Consider the following 25,896-nt stretch of genomic DNA (forward strand, 5'->3'; position numbering starts at 1 on the left):
ATCCGCAAACTTGGAGATATTGCCTTCAATTCCCTCATCCAGATCATTAATATATATTGTAAATAGCTGGGGTCCCAGTACTGAGCCTTGCGGTACCCCATTAGTCACTGCCTGCCATTGTGAAAAGGACCCGTTTACTCCTACTCTTTGCTTCCTGTTTGCCACCCAGTTCTCTATCCACATCAATACTGAACCCCCAATGCCATGTGCTTTAAGTTTGTATACTAATCTTATGTGGGACCTTGTCGAAAGCCTTCTGAAAGTCCAGATATAACACATCCACTGGTTATCCCTTATCCACGCTACTAGTTACATCCTCAAAAAATTCTATAAGATTTCAGACATGATTTACCTTTCGTAAATCCATGCTGACAATTCCAATGATTTCACTCTTTGACTGCTCTCTATCCCATCTTTAATAACTGACTCTAGCACGTTTCCCCACTACCGATGTTAGGACTGGTCTGGTATGCTTTCCTCTCTCCCTCTCCTCAATACTTTGCTCTTGCCATCACTCTGATATAAGTTAATCTAATCTCATCTCACCTGTCCACAATACCTTTTTCTAGAACTGTGGTTACCCTTTTAAGTACTTCTTGGCAAACTGTAACTCAGCCATCCTATTTTAGCGACTAGCCAGTGGTTTGCATCTTGCAGTGTAGCCTCTGTATTTCTGTTCATGAAGTATTCTACGGACAGTGGTCATTGACAAATCCACACCTGACCTGAAGAGTTTTTCTGATCTGTTGGACAGTTGTTTGGGAATGTTTCTTTATTATAGAGATTTTTTTTGTCATCAGCTGTGGAGGTCTTCCTTGGCCTGCCAGTCCCTTGGCGATTAGTTATGATGTTCCAACCAGTTGATTTTGATAAGCCTAAGTTTTGGCTGATGTCCCAAACAGTTTTATTCTTGTTTCTCAGTCTCATAATGGCTTCTTTGACTTTAATTGGCACAACTTTGGTCCTCATGTTGATAAACGGCAATAAAAGTTTCCAAAGGTGATGGAAAGAATGGAGGAAAGAATAGGTGCTGAGAGCTCCTGCATTAAGGAGGCAATTAAACACACCTGAGCAATTGCAAATGCCTGAGAAGCCATGTGTCCCAAACATTATGGTGCTCTGAAAATTTTTTGGGGGGAGAAATTATGTATAAACACAGCTGTAATTTCGACATGGTGAAACCAATATGTATAAACATACCCTTTAATAAATTTGACAATGTGAACTTTAACCACATGTGATTTTTTTTTTTTTAATTACAAATCTCAAATTGTGGAGTACAGAGGTAAATAAATGATGGGTCTTTGTCCGAAACATTATGGAGGAAACTGGAGATGGGGGGAGGCTGATATAGCCTTGGGCTTGAGAGGGATGTCGTAATTTTTTTAAATCATGGAAGGCAATGGTCAAACAAGAGCAAGTGGACAGAGGAGTTATGGTCAAAAAGGGCAAGTGGACAAAAGAGTGATGGTCAAACACGAGCAAGTGGAGCAGGGTCAGGCATCAAGCTGGAGTAACGCAGCGGGTTGGACAGCATCTCCGGTGAAAAGGAGTAGGTGGACAAGGGAGCGAGGGTCAGATATGGAGCATTGGGCGAGGGTCAAACTGGAAACCAGTTGGTTTGGTGGCTTAAAATTGCATGAGTGCATAATAATGGGCTGCAGGCGTGTGAGCCACGGTGATCTGGGTTTGGCCAACGCCTGGCGCAACTTTGTACCTCGCCGGTAAGTCTCGGGGAGGGCGAGTCCGACCACCCGCCTTGGTCCGGGCTGGGGCTGGGGCAGCGGTCGACCGTTGGCCAGGGAGCGAAATAATAATTGGTGTGGAGTGGGACGGTGCGGGGTGTGGAGTGGGACGGTGTCGGGTGTGGAGCGGGACGGTGTCGGGTGTGGAGCGGGAAGTCGGGTGTGGAGTGGACGGTGTCGGGTGTGGAGTGGGACGGTGCGGGGTGCGGGTGTGGAGTGGGACGGGTCGGGTGTGGAGCGGGGGGTGTCGGGTGTGGAGCGGGACGGTGTCGGGTGTGGCGTGGGACGGTGTCGGGTGTGGAGTGGGACGACGGTCGGGTGTGGAGCGGGACGGTGTCGGGTGTGGAGTGGGACGGTGTCGGGTGTGGAGTGGGACGGTGTCGGGTGCGGAGTGGAGCGGCGGTTTCCCGCCCAGGCCCGGACCGTCCCGCGCACGTGCCGCCAGCTCGCGCCGCTGCAGTTGTCGAGGCGGTGGCGGTGACGACGACGACGCCCGAGGGAGGTGGGTGGCGCCGCCGGTCACTCAGCCCCTGCCTCCCCGCCGTTTACCTCACCATCCATCCATTGACCCCTCTGTTGACCTTCCCCTCCGTCCATTGACCTCTGCTTCCCCAGTTGACCTCTCCCTCCATTGTACTCGCTCCCCTCCCTCAGCCCGTCCTCACTGACCTTTCCCTCCGCCACCCGCTGCTCCGTGCCTGCACCCTCCCCCTATCCTTCCCCCTTCATTCACCCCTCCCTTCCTCATTGTCCACCACCCCCCCCTCTCTCCCCATCCTCCCACCCCTCTCTCCCCATCCCCCCATTCTCCTTTCCCAATTGCACTCTCCCCTTCTTTCCACCCTCCTCCCTCCCCCTTCCCCCGCCATTCAACATTGTCCACGGCGCACGGAGCCGGTGGCCGGGGCGGGGTAGAAGCACTTCCTTGTTGTTGCGTGAGGGCGAGCGGAGCCGCAGCGCTGCACCTGAGCCCCCGCTGGATCCGGCGTTGCCTCTGGTGAAGGGCGGGCAGGGCGTTGGGTGCGGGCTGTGGGGTGCCACAGGTGGGGAGGGTGGAGGTGGCTGGGTTCGGGGTGGCTGGAAGGGAAGCGGGCAACCCGAGTTTTGAGCGAGGTGCAGTCTCATGCACCCACCGGGAGCCAGTTAGCCAGAGGGACAGGCAGTATCTCTGGCGAGAAGGAATGGGTGGACGTTTCAGACCCTCAGACCTCCTAAAATCCTGCTCTTCAGTAACCAGTGTTAGCGAGGTATTGGTTTGCCCTTGGCTATCCTAGAAATGCCCTTCCAGCGGCAATCGTGCTGATAAGACTTACCTGATGGAAACTTAAAACATAATTCGTGTTTCCTCCTAATATTCAACCTTGCTGTTGTTTCTGAAATTTAAGTCCATTCAACGATTTGACACGGATGGTGGCGTCAGGGGTTCTAGTAATGTGCGCTAAAACTGATGTTAACAGTAAACAGGAAATGAATTCAACGAACTTTATATGAAAATCACCACTGCATTTAAATACTTGGAGCAGGATAAAGACTAGGCTTTAATGCATGCCCAAGCTTTCTGAGCTTGAGTACTCAGTTGATTGGATCAGTCTTATGCCATTGAGTGCCAAAATTCACTTAAAATGACTTCTCATTTATTTAAAATGGGAGAGAACAATACTGATGTCGAAAGTGGAAGTATGTCGTAAGTGAAAGTATTAACGCTGATGTCACTGCACTTCAGTGGGTTCACACCAGAGGATAAGCTGTATTTGAGACTAGTTAACTGTTAACAGATGAGTCTTTACATAAGTACTAGAAACATTACAAAATTAGAATATGGATTTATATTTTTCCTTCGAATCTCTTAAAATCAAAGGATGTATTTATTTATTTGGTAATACTTTATATATAAATGTTCACCTGAAATTGATATTTAAACTGTCAAGCTTTGTATTTATATCACCCAATGTTTTTATTCTAGGAAACGTTTTGAACTACAGTGAAGGTATTTAAATCCTGGTAAGGATCATTTTAATAATATTTAAATAATAAGTTGGAGTTTAATTTATTTTGGTTTCAGATTTTTTTCTGATGTATCAAGTTTCCAATTGGCTAAGATTTGCTAGAGGGGTCTTCTTTCTGCCACTTCATTAAAATCAACAATTGGTAAATAGTAATATTGGCTTTACTCAAAACTTTATTCATAGGTGAATACCAACTTAACTGTCTCCAGAACAATTGGGTCTGTGTCTCTTTTTGACACATAATGTTATATGCTGCTGATTTGGACATAACCCTGGGCTTCCTGCCCAGGGTGCAGATACCTTTCACTGGATGAAAAATGGGTGAGTGGGGAAGAGAGGTCTAGCAGCAATCCACTCAATTTGATTCAGCGTAAAGGCATCTGTAGAAGCCTTGTTCATTGAAGGTACAGATTGTTTTGTCGTCCTGTTCTCCAAGTGGCATTTTGTGTTTGCTCTTTATTGGTTAGACTCAATATGTTCTGCAAAAATATTTTTCAAATCTTTTGTCAGGCACCATGGCAGAGACAATCAAGGACAAACTGAAGAATTATAAGACTGCCCCTTTCGATTCTAGGTTTCCCAATCAAAACCAAACCAGGAACTGCTTCCAAAATTACCTGGGTGAGAAAATGTTGGGATGAGACTGATGTCAGCAGAAGTATGTTAAATGAACAATGTGAAATAGATTCATAGCATTTTTTAATTTCAGGTGTTCTGCCACAAGATTCTGTTATGCACAAGACCCATAGTGTCATTGGTTAGGATATATAAGAAAAATATGCCAGGCATGAGTTTGGGACAGTGAGGGTTTTATTCCAATGCCAGCTGGTTTACGTCGGCTAATCTGGGTTGAGTTTGTGATGGCAACGGATTTGAAGATTCTAATGGAGAGATTGTTTCGGTCTTAGGAAAAACTGTACGAGGGTTCTTTCCTCCCCAAAGCTGGTGTCCATTGTTGTACTCCCATAACTTGAAACCTTCTTTAACTTGCATTGAAGTTAGTCTTGCAGTAAGGATAGACGTTAATCCAAATCACAGAAGTGGTAGCAAGCATATGTTAGAAATCATTATGCACGTCTGGCTACCATGCAATAGTGGATCTGTCATGCAGAGATCCGTATAGGGAAAATTATAGATTGTTTTCTCAATGGCAGGTTCTTGATCAGCTTTACCAAGAAATTGTTATAGTTATAGATTTTTTTGGTTTCGGTGTACAATGTGGGAATTGTTGAAGCAAGTGAATGGTATTTGTTTTTATATTTGGTTTCAGAAAAAAACAATCTTTCATTCCTTTGCTCATTTACTGCTTGCATTCACTTAGCAAATCCACATTTATTTCTCAAATGCTCTAGTTTTGCTGCATAAACAAACAAGTTCAAAATCATTGAGAAAAGATGCAAGTTAATTGACTTTTGGCCTTGAAAGAACTGGTAAATGTATGTATAGTCAGTAATTTCATTAAAATCAAATTACATTGCGAAAGCATAGGCACAATGGGACTCTTTAGTCCCATCAAATGGAAAGGTAACTCCAGGACCCTAGTGAACTGGGTGATTTTCAGGAACTGCTGCTAGTTGGATTATCTTTAGGTCTTGGCTTTGGACCTTGAGTGGCAGCTGATATCATTGCAGTCCATTCACTTGATTGAGCATAGGTTGACAGGATCTTACAAGTGATCACCGCCCAATTAAAGAACATGCAGGCAGAGGGACAATGGGTGACTGTAAAATAGACAAGGGCCCCCATCACTGCACATTACTTGATCCAGCTACAATCCATGCCATCAGTAGTCTTTTAGCTAAAGAGACAGAGAAGTGGAATCATGAAAACAAAATTGATTCAATAATTAGGAAAGCAGAAGGTGTTTTGGCGGCAAAGTGTGATTAAAGTATGATTTGTTGCTCCTCTTTTACGAGGAAAAGGGATAACATTCCATGCAGGTGGGACTTTGTAGGGAGTATGGGGTTGCATTGGATCAGGGAGTCAGGTGGAGCTAAAGTTCATAATCCATTGTGGTAGGTCGAATGAACAATGAAGTCCTCCAGGCAGATATTCAGGAAGTAGCAATGATTAAAATGTACATTTAATTTTGTTGCCAGTCAGCTAGTAGAAAAACAGTTGTGAGAGTGGTTTTTGACAGTGGAATTTACAGGCAGCTAGTCTTTAAAACCCAGTTTGGAAAAGACCTACCTTAAGGTATAAAATAATTTGCCAAAGTGGGTTGCAAACAATTATTTGATAGTAAAACAGTTTCACAGCTGTGCTCTCATCAGATTACTCCTGCTGACATGTGATATTGAGTATAGACTAGAACAGTACATATAACTGCATTATTGGAGAGATGCTGCAGGAGGGATTTCCCTGCGGCTTTGGAACTGGTTTTAGGGGAGCTGGGATCAATAGACTCTGGATAGGTCATCCCTCAGCTATTGTCTTGGAAAATGTGTCCCTGCCATTGGGGAGTATATACACAAGTCTGAAAGATAGGTGGGAAATGAAACAGGAAATAATAAACTGATATATCCAAAGTTCTAAGACATGTAGATAGAGGACCTGTTTCTCCAAGGGAGGAGATTTAAAATAGTCAATTGTATTCAAAGTATATTAAGAAAATATTCTACTCAGATTGGCTGAAATTTACTGATTAAAAGAGTGATAGTAAGAGAAAAGAAAAACTCTTACTGCATTTAAAAATTACTTGGATGAGCATTTGACATTTCAACCTTCAGAATAGTAGAGAGCTGGTGGTGTGGGTTTAGGGTATATTAGTCTAGTAGCTTCCAAGCCAAGGCCGATGACCACTTTCTGTGAATGTAATTCCCAACCAAGTTCAGTACAGCCACGTAAAAAGTTAGGTTTCTTCACTTCTGCCTCAGTTTATCTCTAACCCATTATTGTTTAATTATCAATTTTAAGTTTATTATTACCGTAGCCTTATAAGATTGCAGCAGTTCAATTTGCATTAAAATTATTGAAAATACAATTGTAGTCTTTTGTGGCTTCCTAAAAGCCAGGGGACAGGACAGCTTTGACAATTGTAGGTCTTATTTTCAACTACCTGATTGTTTAATATGTATCTTCTTTATGCTCTATTTGCCCACTGCACAGACTGTGTTACATTAAACATATTTCATACTCATGCGCTTTTCAATCTAAATGCAGAATTGAATTGGAAGTACTAAGTATTGGTCAGTGTTAGCAATGCACAATTGATGCAAAACAACAGCCCATTTTTCCTATGTGATCAATAATTGCTCAAATTAGATAAATATAATTGAATTATGCAGATAGTCATATAATTATGACCATATAAACTATACGTGATTATTTTGCAGACTTCCATCGTTGTACTAAAGCACTGACTGCAAAAGGTGTTGATATTTCTCCCTGTGAATGGTACAACAGGGTGTTCAAGTCAATCTGCCCAAATTCATGGGTAAGTGATGGAATAAACTGCATATTATAAAATTTACAGTATTGTTGGTTTTAATGTTTAAAATTAAATGGTTATTTTAATTTTTAAATGTTCAATCTAATCCAAAGTCCTCTTTGTTAAATTACCACATCTAACATTTAATTTTATAATTATGTAAGAAAACAAGTTACTGGTCAATTAAAACTTGAGATGCTACTGAACCAATTAAATTGTTTGCTATGAAATAACAATAGGCATTTTGTATCCTCAGATAAAGAAATGGGATGATCAATTGGAGCAAGGCACATTCCCTGGAAAAATCTAAGTGATCATTGCAGCCAGGTTGAAAAATCTTACAATGTTTGCAAACGTGCATCTTACACCAAAATAAATCTGAATATTGAACATATTTACTTTTTTCTCATTTTGTGCATATAATTACATAGTTATGGATGTCCAGCAATACATATCGGAGATTTGAAAAGTCCTGTGATTCATCATAATATTCTCAAGAAATTAAAGACATTTGTCAAGCAGTTGCAACATTTGTAAGGAAGAATTATATCATCTTGATATTCATGAGAGGTCAAAATTAAACACCAGAAAATTAAAAACCAGAAAAAATATAATCCAATGTTTGAAAGCATAAAACATGTCTTTTGGAAATGGGCACTTCTACCAACTTGGTGCCACGTTATTATCCTCAACAGATTAACTTGTAATGAAACAGTAATTTGTATTAATCATCAATTACACAGCGACAAAATATACTTTTTAGATGGATCTTTGAGCTTTGAATGAAAAGGCCATGTACACAATCTAGTAAAGAGACTTAAAAAGATAATTCATCCTGATACTTGTACTTTACTCAGTGAACATCATACTGTTGGAAGTGCCGTCTTTTGGAATGAGATGTGAAATTATGGCCAGTTCTATGCGATGGCTGAATATAAAAAACCACAGTATAAATCAAAACAGAAATTTCAAGTAGATTTTCAGCATAGAAAGGAACTCAGAAGGAAATAATAAACATGCCAACTTTTTGAAAGTAAGATCCAGAAGTTTGTTTGTATTCTCCTCTGAACAATGGGGCTGAATGGTTAGAGATCTCAGCAACTTTTAATCAGAAGCATGTGAGTAAATCCAAAGGAAGTGATTGCTGGTTCCATCTTGTTGACTTCCTGCAATTTGAATGTGTCAGGCTGCAGTGCAGTTTGTTCACAGTATTTCTGCCGTGAGGATAGTATTATACTTTAGAGATTCATCCTATCACATCAAGATGTGGGATTCATATGTTAGATAGCAGATGAGCAACACAATCAGCAGCATCAGTGCCAGTGTTGGCCAACCATAGGCTTGCAGTTTAGTTTCAGAGAGAGGAGCTGAAAGAGATGCAACTCTCACAAGGCAGGAAATGGAAAAACAAAAAATATGCAGAAGCTAAAAATCTGAAAATAAAATAAAATCCTGGAAACATTCAGCAGATCAGGCAGAGAGATAACTCTATTTCTGACAAGGATTGTGAATCTTAAATATATACTGTTTATCTTTACAGTATTTTATGTTTCTATCACAGGAGGCAGCACCATTGAAACAGTGTCTAAAGTTGGGAAACTCAAGTTTGAGTGACTTTGTGTTGTAATGAATAAACAGTACTCAGTGGTACGATTACTGCTTATTCATTACAACACAGTTATTCAATCCATCAGATCCATACCAGCTTCCAGCAGAGCAATCCCATTAGTTCAGTTCTTCACCCCCTCTCCCACCTTGACTTCCAATTTCACTGCAACTCTGCAAGTTCCTTCTGATTCTTTTCTCACTTACCTACAGAACGCCCAGCAGAAGGTAGACAAAAATGCTGGAGAAACTCAGCGGGTTAGGCAGCATGTATGGAGCAAAGGAATAGGCGACGTTTCGGGTCGAGACCCTCCAAAAGGGCCTGAAACGTCGCCTATTCCTTCGCTCAATACATGCTGCCTCACCCGCTGAGTTTCTCCAGCATTTTTGTCTACCTTTGATTTTTCCAGCATCTGCAGTTCTTTCTTGAACACTCAGCAGATCAATAAAGATTTCAGTCCTTAAATAGATTTACCGATACTGGAATTATACTGCAATCTTTGTCATTCCACATTAATGCATACTGATGACAATCCCAGTCATGTGGAAGTAACATGGCTTGAAACCTAAATAAGCTTTAACCTCAAAACACTTCCAGATTTGCTATGCAAGAACAGCCCCCCAAAATTGAGTGTATCTCCCAGTTAATAACAAGGCCATTCATAGTAGAATTTTCTTCTGTTACATTGATACGTCTTGTAAAACTTTATTAAGTTAAATATGTAAAAGTATTCTTAATAAATATTATATATTAGAAGAAGGAGTTCACTTGCACTGGGCGAATTTCCTGGTATATTTACATGCGAAAGTATGGGAAGATTATTATTTTTTCTTCCATAATATCACCTTAAATATTTTATTTTATTCTCCTACTTGTCATTCTGTACACAATCTATATCTAGCAAGATAAAACCAGGATAAAGGTCCAGCATAATGTTATGAAAACAATTATATTAGCACCAATGTTATGTTTTACATTTGGTATTCTGCACAGAGAATACGTTATGAAGTTTATAAATTCACAACATTAAATATTTATGTGGCACCTTTCATGATATCAAAACATCCAAAGCATTTATAGATAACTAGACCAAGAGGGACCCATTGGGTCCCGTCCCCTCAACGCGCGGCTGCGGCGTCACACACACTAACCACCCCCCTTTATATTATATTAATATTATTAATTCGCTCCTTTTATCCCATCCCCACCCTATCCACTCATGCGTAGCCCCCAACTCGCAGGCTCGTACAGAGAGGGAGGGTGGGGGTGGGGGGGGGGGGGGGGGGAGCGGGCATCAACCAAAGGACTGCGAGTTTGGCGGCTTCAATCCAGAGCCCGACTTACTCATCTTTTGAATAACGGGGATTATAAGGATATAAATTATACCTTTTGAACAGAATCAGTCAGATTTATGTTCACAATTTTTGTTTCAAACAATCCCAAAACCTGAAATTAAAAATAAAAGCCTATAGTCATGAATGCGAGAGTTTTAGTTGACGTATGGATATTCTGTTATCCATAGGCAAACAATATCACAGAACTATGCATTAGGGAGGTATTGGCAATATGAATTACTTTTAAAGAAGTTTCTTTGTAAAAATAAAGTGTGGCTTAATTCCAAAATTTGCAGAATTAGGTGATCAGATGAGTTGATTGTTATTTGTTACATCAGAAAGGTTAAACAGTGCACATAAAATTAGGTTTCAAATAAGCAGGCACACAAATAAACTTTTGATGAATGTACTCCATTTCAGATAACTTATTCAAAATTAGTTTACTTTCACCCAAACAATAGGCAAAATACTGATTTGAGCAATATATATTTTGTTTTGCTTAGAATTTTTTAATTTAAAACTGTAAAAAGTATATTATAAAGACTTCATTGTATATTTAAATTAGATTTTTCTCAATTAATATACATTTTCTTTACACATTGAAAACATATATTTACAATTATTACATGAAAACATAAGAAAGGATGGGCTAATGTAGGTCTAACTAGAAGACCCGTACAACATATCTGTTAAAATGGTAGGAATATTGTCAGAGTTCAAAAGACGGAAAAAAATCAGTATCATGGAGTCAATTATCTGTATTAAATCTAAGTTTTGTTGATATTTTCTAACTCGTCTTTTGTAGAGATGTTAAAAAAAATGTTCTCAATGTGAGATGAAGCTTCTTGGACAGAATTCCTAATAAATAATACAGCATTTTATACTTTCCATTCTTGTTGCCCATTGACTGTAGCATCATTAAACTTTTAGCAAACTTAAATTCTTACTTAAGAAATGTCAGTGTCTAAACAAGCAGATGCTTAAAAGGTCACTTAGTGTTTATGCATGACAAATAATACTACCTGAATGATGATAATGTTAAATATTCTAATGGCTATAACATATTTAATCCAAACATTCCTAGTCATGTGGTATGGTTAATAAATTATCCAGGATATTTCTAAAATATATATTTCTGAAGAATATCTCAGTTTAATCTGATTACAATATATTCCAAGTGTTTGAATATTTCTTTAGAGTTGCACATCTTAAACTTAACAGATGGATAAATATCACAAAGTTTTAATATGTATATTGATGTCAAGACAGTATTAAATTTTAATAGATTTGAGGTGAGATCAATTCTTTGCTTCAGTGTTAATTCAATGATGATACGGCTTCATTGGCACACGTTGTTGGTGAGAAGAACACCATGAAAGGTGGTGGTGTAAGGGCTGCTGAACATTAAGGCACTTAATGGAATTGAGTAAGCAGAGCTTGCTCTGTATTTGGCCCACTATATTTAACTTTTAAGTCCTTCCTATGTTTCAACACTGGAGACACAGCACTCTCATTTCCCACAAGCAACCAAAAGGTCATATTTTGAAAATGATGAATAATTGTGCATGTCAATTTCAATTTCAAAATTAGGTAATTAGTTATTAAATCTGATGACCTGCCAACCTTGTTGTGTTTCAACCATTGAATCCAAATCCAAACCAGGAAAGGAATAATTAATATTTCAAGACTGTTCATCGCACTGGAGATATTCATCAGAATCTTCTTCTCCCAATTGATCCTCTCTCCGTAATGCACGTATTTGGTCGCAAAGCTAAAAAAAAAAAATTAAACTTGCTGGAAATCATGGCTTTTATAGGATAATCCACATAGGTGTTCTATAACTCAAAAGAAGTAAGTTAGAACAAAATCTTCTGTTCTAAATGCAGATGCAAAGTAATTATTCAATGTTTACCATTTTCTTTCTTTGACTTACAAATGTTTTCAGGCTTTGAAAGGTAATTCAGATAAGGTTTTCATCATAGATAAACACAAAATGCTGGAGTAACTCAGCGGGACAGGCATCATCTCTGGAGAGAAGTTTTCAGTCTGAAGAGTCTCGACGATGAAACGTCACCCATTCCTTCTCTCCAGAGATTACTCCAGCATTTTGTGTCTCTGATTTAAACCAGCATCTGCAGTTCTTTCCTACACAAACGTTTTCATCATTATGCATGCTTTTGGTTTTAGATTTGCTTTGCCTTTACCTCTGCGGGAGTTAGAGGACACAACGTCAGGGATTAGAGGACACAACAGAGATGGGAAGGGGCAAACCCATGGAGGGATTTTAAAACGGGGAAGTGAATGTTAACCAATGTGCAGTTTAGGAGGAAGCAATGGAGGTCAACGAGCAGATGAAGGCCTTGGCACAAGTTATGAGACAAGCAAGCAAGTTTTGAATGATTTTGCAGATACCTCAATCCTAAATAAGCATTTAACCACCAATCCACAGTCCATGAGGGCAGGGAATTCCTGAGATGTACAACCATCTCAAGGAGAAATTTCTTCTTATTGCAACCCCAAACCTCTCATGGTTCTAGATTCTATAGCTTGAATCACGCCTTTGCCATCATACACTTTGGCAATCCCTCTCAAGATCAGCTCTGTTTTGAGATCAATAAAAATTGGCAATGGATATAGATTGATTTTTGTCAATCTTCAGATTATAGCATACAAATTCCAGGAATCAATCTAATCAGTCAAAGCCGCATTGATTGCAGAGCAAGTCTATCCATCTTTCGGTGGTAGACCAAACGTTAAGAGAATATTGTGCAGGAAGGAACTGCAGATGCTGGTTTAAACCAAAGATACACACACTGGAGTAACTCAGCTGGACAGGTAACTCTGGAGAGAAGGAATGGGTGACGTTTCGGGTCAGGCAAACTGCATAACTTACTGTTCTAAAGATTCAGAGAGAAGGAATGCAGGGGTGACGTTTAGGTCAAGGAGACTCCAGTGTTCCCTTCTTCAGACTGATGGGGGGTGCAGGCATCTATGGAGGGGAGAAAAGGTGCGATGTTTTGGGTCCCCTTCTCCCCACCCCCCATCAGTCTGAAGAAGGGGTTTGGCCCGAAACGTCGCCTATTTTCTTCGCTACATAGATGCTGCTGCACCCGCTGAGTTTCTCCAGCAATTTTGTGTACCTTCTTTGAACTCCATCTCTTTTGTGATGGAGATGAAAGTAAAATTTGTTTTCCTATTTAATAAACATGCTGTGTCTCTCAAACCCAGAAACCTCTTTTTAAGCAGTTTCTCATCCTACCTTTTCTATTCTTTGAATAAGTGTTCATCCATACTACCAACCTACTCCAGCCCTCATTTTTATCCACCAAACATTGTGCTATATCTTATCAAATGCATTTAAGCTCCAATATCTAGAAATTTCCACTCTCCCATTTTAGCATGGTTCTTAATATTTTCTACTCTTGGTTATATACTTCTTAATGTTTCAATTAGGCAATATAGTAGAAAAATAATGAATACCTAACCTGGGTCAGCAGTTTGCTTCTTCTTGGATCGCTGAATAATCTGGTGCTCATTGGTCATTTTCACGTCCTGATCTTCCACTTGATTGCTGAACAAAATTAAGCAAAATAATAAGGACCTTACGGCTTAAACCGATATATTGCTTTTATCTTGACCTCTTCATAAACTCTAAAATGTGTCACCAACTTATTGTTATCAAGGTTCAGAGTCAATTCTTTCCAAAATTACTCAGTGGAATTCCTCATTTTCCATGTACAATAAGGACTGTACAATATCAAATGCGATGTCTACTTATCTTTTTAAAATAAATCTAATAGTAGGCTTAAGAAAAGAAAGCACCTATGTAGGAACTTCTATCACCAGGGCACAATGGATATCTTGGGTACTTCGTGGCAGATTCAATCCATGGCTAGGTCACTATTACACTGTTGATGGTGAGTGCATATTTAGCAAATATCTGTATCTGACTTATGTTCCCAAACCTAATGCTTGGAAAGGATAGAAACAGATACAGCAGCAAAATTGAAAGATTCTCAGGACAATTGGAGGGAGGGGGGGGGGGGGGGTACTGGGATTAAATGGATGGCCCCTTTAAACACAAAATGATGAATCATTCGAACTCTTTCTATGAGAGTATTCCTTGAAAACCAACATGCAGTATCTATATAAGTGATCACAAGTAATAGGAATAGAATTGTGTCATTCGGCCCATCATGTCTATTCCGCCATTCAATCATGGCAGATCTATCCATTCCTCCTGAACCCATTCTCCTGCCTTCTCCCCGTAACCTCTGACACACATACCAATCAATCTAGCTATCTGCCTTAAATATTTGTAATTTGTAATTTATTTATTTAGGGGTCAGTGCATATTAATAAACATTTACATGTAATATGCAAGATTGGAGCCAGTAGCTAATTTCCATCTTTAGTCCCTCTGGTAAACAAGGTAAACGCATCACAACACAATCAATCAATAAGAGAAGAGACAAAACAAAACAAAACAAACAATAAAGTAAAAAAGTAACAATAAAAGAGTACCATAGGATAATTTTAAGGTAGATTATGATTGCAGTTTTGACTTTGCAGCAACCACTGACTTTGCCTCCACACCCTTCTGTGGCAAAGAATTCCACGGATTCACCACCCTCTGACTAATGACATTCCTCCTCATCTCCTTCCTAAAATAATGTCCTTTAATTCTGAGGCTATGACCTCCAGTCCTAGACTCTCCCACTAGTGGAAACATACTATCCACATCCACTCTATCCAAGGCTTGTAGAATTTACAAGACATACCAAGGGCGTGGATGGGCCATTTGTAAATCCTCCCTCCACCACCTCCAGTTTAAATTCCATTTGGAATATTTTGGAGGACCAAGAAACCAAGAACCAAGATGTGCACAAATGGTGAGGAATTTATTTCTTGGATATCTGATCTCCAGAACATCACGTAGGTTAAAAGCATAAAGACATTCATCTGTCTGCACAATGGTGGTTGACTTATTGCTTTAGTATAAATAAGTATAAATAAGCCACCTTCATGCAGTCAGATTGGTCTGTTTTGGTGAGCATTCCTTTTCAACAAATGGACATGATAAAGTGAACCAAGTACCTGACCATCGCATCCAGTCCCCTGGCCAAGCCAATGATACGCATCAATTACCCTTCGCAATGTTCCTTCCCTCACGTATAATCACAGGCCTCCTACCAAAATTAACCGCACTTCTCCCCCCCACCCCACCCCCTGCATCCACCGATTTCAGTTCTCTATTTCAGCTTTCGCCCCATCACCTAGATTTTCAAAATCTTTCCTAAATTGTTCTTAAAGTCAATCAAACCTTAATACAATAAACCACCATCCACTTAAGCGTAAGGACATAAACTGAGAGCATTTTGTTCTTTATGAAGACATACTATTTCAGGATGTGGAAATATGCCAATGATTGCTGAGATCGTCAAACAGAAGGAAGACTTCAAACTAGATTTTCTTTTAAGATGAAGATCATTTCATATCAGTTCATATCAAACGAGAATTAGGATTTTCAATAAAAGGAAACCGAACAAAGTAAAACAAGGTCATGGTCCAACACATTCTTCTTCACAGAGAGCTCACCAGCGATATTGTTTTATAGCTATATTGCAAGACATAACAGTTTTCCCATTGAAAGCACATATTACTGTTCCTTAACTGTCACTAGTCTCAAAACAGGAATTCCCTACACAATAGCACCGTGGAAGTAATTTCACAACAGCTGCAGTAGTTCAAGGGGATGGCTCACCATCACCTTCTCAACGGCACTGAGTGATGGGCAATCAATGCTGGCCTTGCCATTGATGTCCACCTCTCAAATATAATCAAAAGATCAAAACTTGCTTTTCATCATTTCATTTTTGTGAACTGAAACTCAGAAGCTATTTCAAGAAACCAGCACTGTTGTTCACTCGATGACACAATGCATTGTAACAAGCCTTTTGGACCACCGAGTCCACGCTGACCATTGATCACCCATTCACACTGTGTTCTGTGTTATCCCACGTTTGCATCCACACCTTAAATACTCAGGGCAATTTACAGAGGCTAATTAACCTATAAAACTGCACGTTTTTGGGGTGTGGGAGGAAACCGATGCACCCGAAGAAAATCCACGCGGTCACTGGGAGAATGTACAAACTCCACACAGAAGTCCCGAGGTCAGGATTAACCCGCATTTCTGGCGCTGTGAGGAAGCAGCTGTACCAGCTGCAAAACTGCTGCCTTCAATCCTCATGTTTAGAAATATTTACTTCTTTCTATAGCAGCAAACTCTTGATTTTAAGAGACCCTGTTCCTGACCTTTTGATCCAATTTTCACAAAACTGCTAGATTGGCACAGCAAATGTTGCCCTCCAGTCAATTATTATTTTACTGCCAAGACAACGTGGGGGGGGGGAGGGGGGGTGGTCACTGAAAACAGAGAGGGGCCCGGCATGGGGGAGCGCTGAGAATGAAGAGGTGACTAAAATGACTACTTTGCAACTCTGTCACCGCTCTACACATGGTGACTGCGCAGCTTGTGTGTGGTATGCAAAAGAAAGAATTTGGCTGTGACATGTCGCACGCAATAATAAAGTATCAATCGTTCAATCAACAACAAACGCACCTTTGACCCTTCTGCTTTGCCAACTACTGGGTCCATCCCAGACCACAAGCCCCCTCCAGAAATAAGAGCTCCTCTCGTGTTTTACTGGGTCTACATTCATAGATGCTTTTAGACTGAATGTATATCTAATCTGGTTTGCGGGTGGTATGCATGGAATGTAGTTGTCAATGGAAAATATGGCATCTATGTGCGCACAATTGTCTACAGTACTCACAGGGGAGCTGGAGTACGTTGCCTCAATACAACCCTCACCCTGAAAGCTTGTAACTATATTTATGTGCGATTTACTTTTAAGGTAACAAGACAAAGAGGGACTAAAGAATAAATTTGGCAGGCTGCATTGCTGGACATTTTTCTTGTTCTATTTTAATCTCACTAATCACGTTTCTGCCGTCACTGTAGTGTAGACGTGCTGTTGCAAGGTCAGGAAACTTGAATCCACTGATCATCCCAGAGTTGCTGCAAGGCACATTTGGGTGGAATTCCTACCTAATTCAGGAATCCTGAATAACAAGTCGGAAGCACAAATTGAGAAGACTGTTTTGGAAGTATTGGAGAAGTCAAACAGCTCAACTATTGCTCAGTTTTTACATCTTTACTTGCTGTACTTTGGCCAGAAGGTATAAAACATGAGAATGTTCTTCAGTTTGTGACTGATGCAGCTCCGTACATGAAAAAAGCTGTTAGTTGTAGCGGGGACTCCTTCAAGGTACCGACCCCGTGACTAGCGCCTCTCACACCAAGAGCCGTCTAGAGCCGATGGTTCGATGTGACCTCCGGGAGCCCGGGACGGTGGACGCCCACAACGGGGTGGTTGAGCCACATGGACTAGCTCGCTCAGGTCCAAGTGGGCCAGCTTCAAACGAGCCACAGACACAGTTTCACGCCGGCCTTCCATGTCCAAATCGAATGTAGTAGGTCTGTGCCGAAGCAACCGAAAGGGACTTTTTATACGGGCGCTGCAAGGGTGACCTGTGAGAGTCATGGCGAACAAAAACGTACGGGCAGCCCATCAGCGGCAGTGGCACATGGGAAGGGGCCACTCCATGACGCGACATTGGGATGGGAGATAGGGCGCCGACTCTCTCCCGCAAGCGGATCAGCGCTGATGACGGGGGTTCCTGGGACCCATCAGCAGCAGGGACTAACTCCCGGGGACAGTGAGCGGAGCATCATACACCAACTCCGCGGAGGACGATGACAGATCCTTCTTGGGGGCCGTCCGAATCCCCAACAAGACCCACGGCAACAGGGTCCGGGAGACGAGCCTTCAGGGCGGCCTTCAGACAGCGGTGGAACCGCTCCACCAACTCATTTGACTGGGGATGGTACACTGTCGTGTGGTGGAGCTGCGTCCCAAACAGGCGGGCCATGGCGGACCACAGTTCAGACGTGAACTGGGCGCCTCGGTCAGACGTGATGTGAAGTGGATCCCCAAAGCGGGGAATCCAAGTTGCCACTAGGGCACGAGCGCACGACTGAGTTGAAGCGGGTAAGCTGGTGTGAAACACCTTGGGATGGAGGCAGTGGCCCCATGATGTCCACGTGTACGTGATCGACCCGCCGGCGTGGCACTGCAAAGTCTTGAACAGGCACCTTGACGTGTCGATTCACCTTTGATGTCTGGCATGGGATGCATACCCGGGCCCAGTGAGCGACCTGCTTCTGAAGTCCGTGCCACATAAACCATAGCGACCGTGGCCCGGATGGATAGGTGGGCCAGCCCATGGATCACCTCAAACACGCGATAGCGCCAGGTCGCCGGAACGATAGGCTTCGGCTGACCCGTAGATAAGTCACAGAGGATGGAACCCGAGGGACCCAACGGCACGTCCTCAAGCACCAAGCCAGAGATCGCGGTACGGTACGCTGGCATCTCATCATCCACCAGCTGGGCCGCTGCAAAGTCGGAGTAATCTATCCCTGAGGCCGGGTTAAGCACGGCTGCAATTGCCGGACGGGACAAAGTATCCGCCACGAGCTTGCATTTCCCGGCGATGTGTCGGACGTCTGTTGTATACTCCAAAATGGCCGCCTGCTGGCGCTGCTGACGGGCGGACCAAGGATCCGAAACCTTCGCAAAAGCAAACGTGAGGGGCTTGTGGTCCGTGAAGGCTAAAAGGAGCGGCCCTCGAGGAAGTACCGGAAGTGCCTCACTGCGAGGTGTAAGGCGAGCAACTCCCGGTCGAAAGCGCTGTAGCGCTGCTCCGCAGCACGCAGGTGGCGGCTAATATAGCTCCCTACTCCTTCAAGGACACGAGCATTGCCCGGCCTTAAATACCAAATCAGGTACCAACCCCATGACTAGCGCCTCCCACACAAAGACGCCGCCCTCTAGAGCTGATGATTCATTGTGACAAGGGTTGTCACCAGGTGCTCTTAAAGTTTTATTTCCCAAAATGTTGCATTTGACATGCTTAGCTCAAGAACTTCAGCCCGTTTTGACAATGTGGGGTACATGGCTCTCTGCTGTACTCTACTGTACTCTACTATGCTGCAAAATTTTGAAAAGATAAAATAAATCATCAACTGTTTTGAAGAAGAAGAATCTGCCACTGTCAGGATCATCAGTGAAATCATGCAGAAAAAGTCCCTCCACCGCGATCTTGTTTCCAATTGCTTCCAATTTTACAAACTTCCCACAAGCTACCACTTCCCTTGAGAAACATGGCGAAACATTTGTGAATAACTTGCGGGTTTTCAACAAAGTAACTGACGATATTCGTAAAGTTCCTGGCGTTGTAGGTAAAGACATACAAGGAAAATGTGAGAGAGTGATTTTAGCTAACAAAGATCTTGAAGAAATTCAAAACATAGCTAAAGTTCTCAAAGGGTGGTAATACACAAGATATCGACATGAATATAGAGTCTGTAGCTTGTTTTGTGTATGCACCAGTGACCTCAGCTGAGGTAGAAAGACATTTTTCACAACTAAAGCATATTCTGTCTGACAGACAGATAATTTGGCTATAGTTAACACCAGATATTATCATTTGAATTATAAAAAATGCCTATGCCTTATTTTGTCAATATGCCTTTTTCGTGCCTTTTTTGTAATTTTTATGCCTTTTGCAACCATTTCACTGCCTAAAACGTAGTATACACATCCCAGATTAATACTTTTATCATTTAAATAAAGCTTGGGATATTTTTGGTTTAAAATACCTGAGCCTGATTTTTCAAATTCTCCTCATCCACTATCTATCAACACAAAGGAATTTGCCCAAATGCTGTAATCCAGCAAGATATAAATGCAAATTGACATTTAGTTGCATCACTCTATTGAGTTGCAAGTCTATCAGGCCAAACAAGATTGTAGGGTCGATTTGGGGGGCGGCCCACTTGCTGCCTTACAGCTCCAGAGAATTCGATCCTGACTACATCTTTTCGGAGTTTAACGCCTGTGACTGCATGGGTTTTCTCTGGGTGCTCTGGTTTCCTCCCACATTCCAAAGACGTGCAGGTTTGTAGGTTAATTGGCTTCGGTAAAATAGTAAATTGTCCCTAGTGTGTACGACAGTGCCAGTGCACGGGGTCTCAGCCAAAGTGACACAAAAGTCTAAAGTAAAGGAGTACTGTACTCAGTGGGACAGGCAGCACTCTTCTGGAGAGAAGGAATGTAGGGTCGAGACGCTTTGGGTGACACAAAATGCTGGAGTAACTCAGTGGGACAGGCAGCATATCTGGAGAGAAGGAATGGGTGACGCTTTGGGTCGAGACCTTTCTTCAATCCTGTTTCGAGTCGAGACCCTTCAGACCAGAAGTGGTTCAGACCAGACCAAACCTTCAGTCTCAGAAATGACCTTGATTTAACTGGAAGGTGGGATGATGAATTGAGGCCACACTGTCATCCTCCAGTCCCAGTTTCATGCACCCTGGGCTGAGGAATGCAAGGTTGCAGAATCATCCCAATGCTGGCAAATTACAGGCAGAAGTATGCAAACTAGCAAGATTAGTTCTCCATAACAGAGCAATTTACCTGATGATTGTGTTTCTCTCCTTATGTGCAATCTTCTCGTCATGAGTGAAAAGAATGGTGTGGTAAGGAATAACAGGGTCGCATGTCGGGAGGATACCACGGGCCACTTGACTCACCATATCCAGAATTCCATTATAGATTAATAAATCATCAACAAGCAGCTACAACAGAATAAATTAGCCTGTAAATGGGGCATTACAACAGCACAAAACATTGTACTTGTTAGATCACAGTAATGCTGTTTAGGTTAATAAAGTTCTCCGTTCCCACATGCATCTGTACACTTGGATAAAAGGGCAACACTGAATTTCTGGATAGCAGCAAGCTACCTGCCTGTAAGGCCAGCACTGACCCAATACAGATTAATCAGTAACCTCCTTACAGAAAGGGTGCAGCGGTATTGATGCCTTTCAGCGCCAGATACCTGGGTTCAATCCCGACTACTGGTGTTGTCTGTATGGAGTTTGTACGTTCTCCCTGTGACCGCTTGGGTATTCTCCGAAATCTTCTGTTTCCTCCCACACTCCAAAGACATACAGGAATGTAGGTTAATTGGCTTTCTGTAATTATAAATTGTCCCTTGTGTGTGTGATATTGTTAATGTGCAGGGATCGCTGGTCTGTGCGGACTCGGTGGGCCAAAGGGCCTGTTTCCGCGGAGTATCTCTAAACTAAACTAAACCAAGCCATTGTGAACTTCATTGACTTGCAGTGTGTTCCAGTTGCAAATTTCATCCTTGACAAATACTGCCCATAATATCACTGAAAATATACTGGAAGTTAATCCGTGCCCCCCCACCCCCCACACACACACACACTTTGTCTGCTGACAAAACAGTCAACATTTACAGCTTCTGAATGTCACCATCAAATAGTAACAAAGAAAATGAAACGCTTATCAGATTATAAAACATGTTTAAAAACAAAATATTACTGAAGACTAAAAAAATGTGAACATATTTAAGAATCGCAATTCACTCAGAAAATGTCCACCACCTGACACTTGGGACCATTCATTGACGTTTCTGTCCTTTCCAATGACCAAAGTCATTGTTCCCTCACCAGCTTTAGCCTGCACAGCTACAGGGAGCAGAGTCCCCAACGTGAGAGCTGGAGAATTGCACCGTCTGTATTCTGCTGTTGTAATCCTCGTGTCCAGCAGCAGGTCAGGCAGCAAATTCCCAGTGGGAGGTTTGAGACTTGTGTGTTGGTAAGCAATCCTGAAGTATTACTGCCATTTCTCAGGGAAATCTAGGCCACGAAGATGTTCCTGTTAATTACCACGCCTGATTAATTAAAATCATATTTTTTCTATTTTAAACATAGTGAACACAGACCTATATTCCTGGCCTAGATTTTCCAATTCCAATGGCAACAATGACCCATTTAAAACTCTGGTAAATGCTTGCAGTGTAGATGGCCCATTATCCACACATTCCCAAAATAATGTGGTTAAATTGCCTCTTCATGATCATGATCAAGAGATAGGAATATGAACATGTCCCTTTGAGCCACTTATTTCTCACCATTTAAAAAAAAAATTTGATTTATGTTTTGTTCATTCACTTTCACGAGTCTCCCCCCCCCCCCCCCCCCCCCCCGATTTTGCATAGTTATATCAGTTGTTACAACTTGCTTTTGTATTTTGTGCCAGTTTATTCGTGCATTCCATGTTGAATTTATCAATTTCTTGGACTTTGCTGAGCTCTAAAATGCCCCCAATCATCAGACCTTCCTGCCACTTGACCTTCTGTACAAATGTCTTTCTTGCATTTAAACACTATCTTTAATTCTTGCTGTCACCCACGGAAGGATCTGTTTTCCTGTTGCATATTTGTGTGCTTTAAGGGAAAATATTTTCCTGCAAATCAGATACTATTTCTTCAAAGTTGGTTCAGATTAACATAACCTACCCCAAATTCTTTTACTCCTCTTTGAGGGGTTTTCGAATAATTCCAGAGCTTTATCATTGATATAACCATGGGGCAATCAAAGATTATGTAGATCTGATTCACCTGCAACAGAGAGAGCAGCTAATAATACATCATATTATCTTACAAACATTTTGATATTTATCAATGTCACATTTTTATTAGGGTGATCAGGAAACCATACTTAGAGATAGAAGTTATGGGTCAGTTATTCACAAAGTTGACTGCAGCATTCTCCATCTATATTTCATTACAAAACTACCATACGATTTCTATCCAGACTATCCATGTCACCCATTCCTTCCATCCAGAGATGCCGCCTGTCTCGCTGAGTTACTCCAGCATTCTGTCTGTCTATTAATCATGGGAAGATTTTTGGCTTCTCTTTTGACAATACGTTGCAGCCCATTTTGCCGCTGAGATTATACAACAGCAATTTTGAACAGATTTCATAGCAAAGTGCATCTTAGATATAAACTAATCTAACAGCAACTTTGTTCCTTACCAGATTGGGAAGAATAGGGGCTAGCCACATGTGCCTGCCATCACTTGTATCATTTACTCCATCAACTAATTTGTCTGGGGTTCGGAGATCTCCAGAAACATTCTCCAAAACATTCACGCTGTCTGGAAAAGCAGCAATGTCTGAAAATAACTAATTAAGGATTTAAAAAACAAATTCATTTGACCAGTACATATGATTCAGCAATAACAGAATAAATACCAATAGGTATATTAGATTGTATATTATATTTGATATATAAAAAATCAAAACATGAATGATAAGTGCTCCATGAGTGATCTAGTCTAATCTAGACTAGTTCATTATGTACATGGGCTAAACACAATGTCTCCATATAGTTATAGTCACAACCGTCTGTGAACTCGACAAAAGAATTAAACAAAAAACACATTTGAAGCACAAAATGTTGTAATAATGCAAAAGATAGAAGGCGAAAAAAGAACAACTTTATCTACAATAAGAGTTAATCAGCCTCACAAAACTCTTGTTAATGAGTTACTAACGATGAATATGTTCTCTTATTTATCAATAACCTATGCAAAGTAGTTCATCCTTTGTACTTTAAATTCCTACATGCAGGAGTTTCAGGTACAAAGGTTGGTTTCTGCATGAAGTAATCATCTCCTCATTTGCTGAAAATGTGTAGGAAATGCTTAAGTCCCACCCACAAGACAATAATCATAAAATCAGATACTTTTATTTAGGTTTATTGACAAATAATGAGTTATTATTACCAGGAGAAAATCACTTTAGCATTTGCTTGGCAATGTAAGGCAGCACAAAAACATTTTGAAGTTTCAAATGTGACATCATTTCAGAACTGCTCTTCGTTTTATTTTTTTCATCCTGAATAATGTGAAGAATCAACAAGTGAGGAAGAAATCATTTTCCCCCACATTGGGCTACTCTGTTGCACAATTTAAAAAAACAATTATAGTCAGAATCAAACATTAATTTACCAGCTGATAATACACTGATAGATTACCAACTGGATTTTCCATTGGAGCTACAGGTTATCTTTGTTTTGCATTAACAGTAAAGGAAACAACTGACATACAGCTAATATTACCTGGTCAGCACATTTTCTATTCCATGTCGTCCAAATCAAATTACAGTGAATGCCGGAAATGTGAAAAACAAAGTGTTGGAAATAATCAGGTCAGATGACAACTGTGAAAAGAGTTTGCATTTCAGGCTGATGACTTCTCATTAGAGCTGGGGGGAAAAAACAGATAAAACTTAAAACAGAAAAAACAGATAAAACTTATAACGTACAATAGAAATGGGGGAGGAGGAAAGAAGAAAACTGAAGTTCCGAGAGAAGGGGGGAAGTGGGAGAGGGAAAAGATGAAGTGGTTGAGGATAACCTGCCTTGCCCCATTTTGTCAATTACTGGGAGAGTTGGTTAGGAATCAGTTCCCCAGCGGAGCTTTGTGGCCCAGGCTCCACTGCAAGGCTTCAAGAGCAGGTGAATATTCAGAAATAAACAGTGGTCTTGGCATTTTTAAGAAGCAGCTCATGCGAGTGCCACTTTCATTTCAACTGTTACTGTATAATGGCAAAAGATACTATTCTCTGTCAGTAGGATTTTTTCACCGTTTTCATCATAGAGTTCCAGTCCATTTAAACCAATGTAATATGGATCTCCCCACGTGGTCAGCAACTGCAGCTGGAAAATAACTGGAAGAATCCGGATCAAGGAAAATAACAATACAAATTTATAAACTAAATTTCTGCTGACATTACCAGAAATATTTCAACAGTATTTGCCAACCATCTACCATAACGCACCTTCACATTTAAAGAAAAGTAATTCTAAAACTAAATTTGGACGGCACAGTGATAGAGTTGCTGCCTTGCAGCGATAGAGACCTGGGTTCAATCCTGTCTATGGGTGCTGTCTGTACGGAGTTTGTTGGTTCTCCCCGTGACCCGCGTGGGTTTTCTCCAGGTGCTCCTGTTCCTCCCACACTCCAAAGACATACAGGTTTGTCGGTTAATTGGCTTTGGTCAAATTCTAAAATTGTCCCTAGTGAGTGTAGGATAGTGTTAGTGTGCGGGGATCGCCGGTCGCGCAAACTCAGTGGGCTGAAGGACCTGTTTCTGCCCTGTATCAATGAACTAAATGAATGAATGATTAAAATATTGAACACCATTGCATTGTCATGGAAGTGGAAGTCAGATCGCAAAGGAGATGAAACAAGGATTGGTAATAATATTTGCACAACAGCTTTCTTAAAGTAGCACAATCGAATTTAGCTCCAAAGTACAGTTAGCGCACAACCAATGGAGTTTCAAGGTGGATCCATGCCGACCTTTGATCACCCGTCCACACTAGTACCATATTATTTCACTTTCGCATCTATTCCCTATACAATGGGGACAATTAGCCGACAAACCCACACGTCTTTGGGAAGTTAAACAATGTTGACATTGAAAATGTGTTTAATATGCCAGCCAGTGGAATCAAACAGTCATCGGTTTCATGTACTAAGACTAAATCAACTGATTGAATTTTAATTAATTTAAATAGAATTAGAGATAAATTGAAGCAATGAAGCTGTACATGAGGAAAGGAGCTTTCAGGCCCATTTGTTAACCAAATTGATTATTGATCACTGTAGCAACAGGTCATTAACGATAGATTAATGTGACCACGCATGCCCTTAGTCTGGGAATTCAAACTAAACGTAATTTAGCATCTCTGGAGAGAAGGAA

General features: G+C 41.2%; 2 protein-coding genes across 5 annotated transcripts in view; one reads left to right on the forward strand and one right to left on the reverse strand.

Moving 5' to 3' along the window:
• The first annotated feature begins 1,276 nt into the window (after positions 1-1,276).
• On the forward strand, positions 1,277-7,575 carry LOC129706757 (cytochrome c oxidase subunit 6B1-like). 4 transcript variants are annotated; one of them, XM_055651216.1, is made up of 5 exons: positions 2,599-2,742; positions 3,709-3,746; positions 4,262-4,372; positions 7,087-7,187; positions 7,438-7,575. In XM_055651216.1, exons 3-5 carry the CDS (start codon positions 4,267-4,269, stop codon positions 7,489-7,491), a joined length of 261 nt encoding a protein of 86 aa, XP_055507191.1. In that variant the 5' UTR covers positions 2,599-2,742; positions 3,709-3,746; positions 4,262-4,266; the 3' UTR covers positions 7,492-7,575. The 4 variants fall into 4 exon arrangements, with proteins under 4 accessions (XP_055507190.1, XP_055507191.1, XP_055507195.1 ...); XM_055651220.1 differs by having other exon boundaries at positions 2,603-2,742; positions 3,709-3,732; XM_055651219.1 differs by lacking the exon at positions 2,599-2,742 and adding an exon at positions 2,908-2,992.
• Positions 7,576-10,513: 2,938 nt separating this feature from the next.
• The window catches only part of LOC129706758 (katanin-interacting protein), a 58,800-nt gene continuing 43,417 nt past the window's right edge, over positions 10,514-25,896 (reverse strand). The window contains exons 24-29 of the mRNA XM_055651221.1: positions 24,748-24,858; positions 23,161-23,300; positions 22,638-22,739; positions 20,726-20,886; positions 13,607-13,692; positions 10,514-11,892 (exon numbers count right to left, since the gene is read on the reverse strand). Coding sequence (XP_055507196.1) covers positions 11,834-11,892; positions 13,607-13,692; positions 20,726-20,886; positions 22,638-22,739; positions 23,161-23,300; positions 24,748-24,858 — 659 coding nt within the window. The 3' untranslated portion in view covers positions 10,514-11,833. The remainder of the gene's footprint in view (positions 11,893-13,606; positions 13,693-20,725; positions 20,887-22,637; positions 22,740-23,160; positions 23,301-24,747; positions 24,859-25,896) is intronic.

The sequence above is a fragment of the Leucoraja erinacea genome, chromosome 20, assembly GCF_028641065.1.
Source record: "Leucoraja erinacea ecotype New England chromosome 20, Leri_hhj_1, whole genome shotgun sequence".
NCBI lineage: Eukaryota > Metazoa > Chordata > Chondrichthyes > Rajiformes > Rajidae > Leucoraja > Leucoraja erinaceus.

Excerpts from the sequence above, each read along its gene's own strand:
- LOC129706757 (XM_055651215.1), top strand. The coding sequence starts at position 1,393 with ATGGAAGGCAATGGTCAAACAAGAGCAAGTGGACAGAGGAGTTATGGT. Across the intron at positions 1,725-3,708 it reads CGCAACTTTGTACCTCGCCG|GAAACGTTTTGAACTACAGT; the intron begins GTAAGTCTCGGG and ends TTTTTATTCTAG.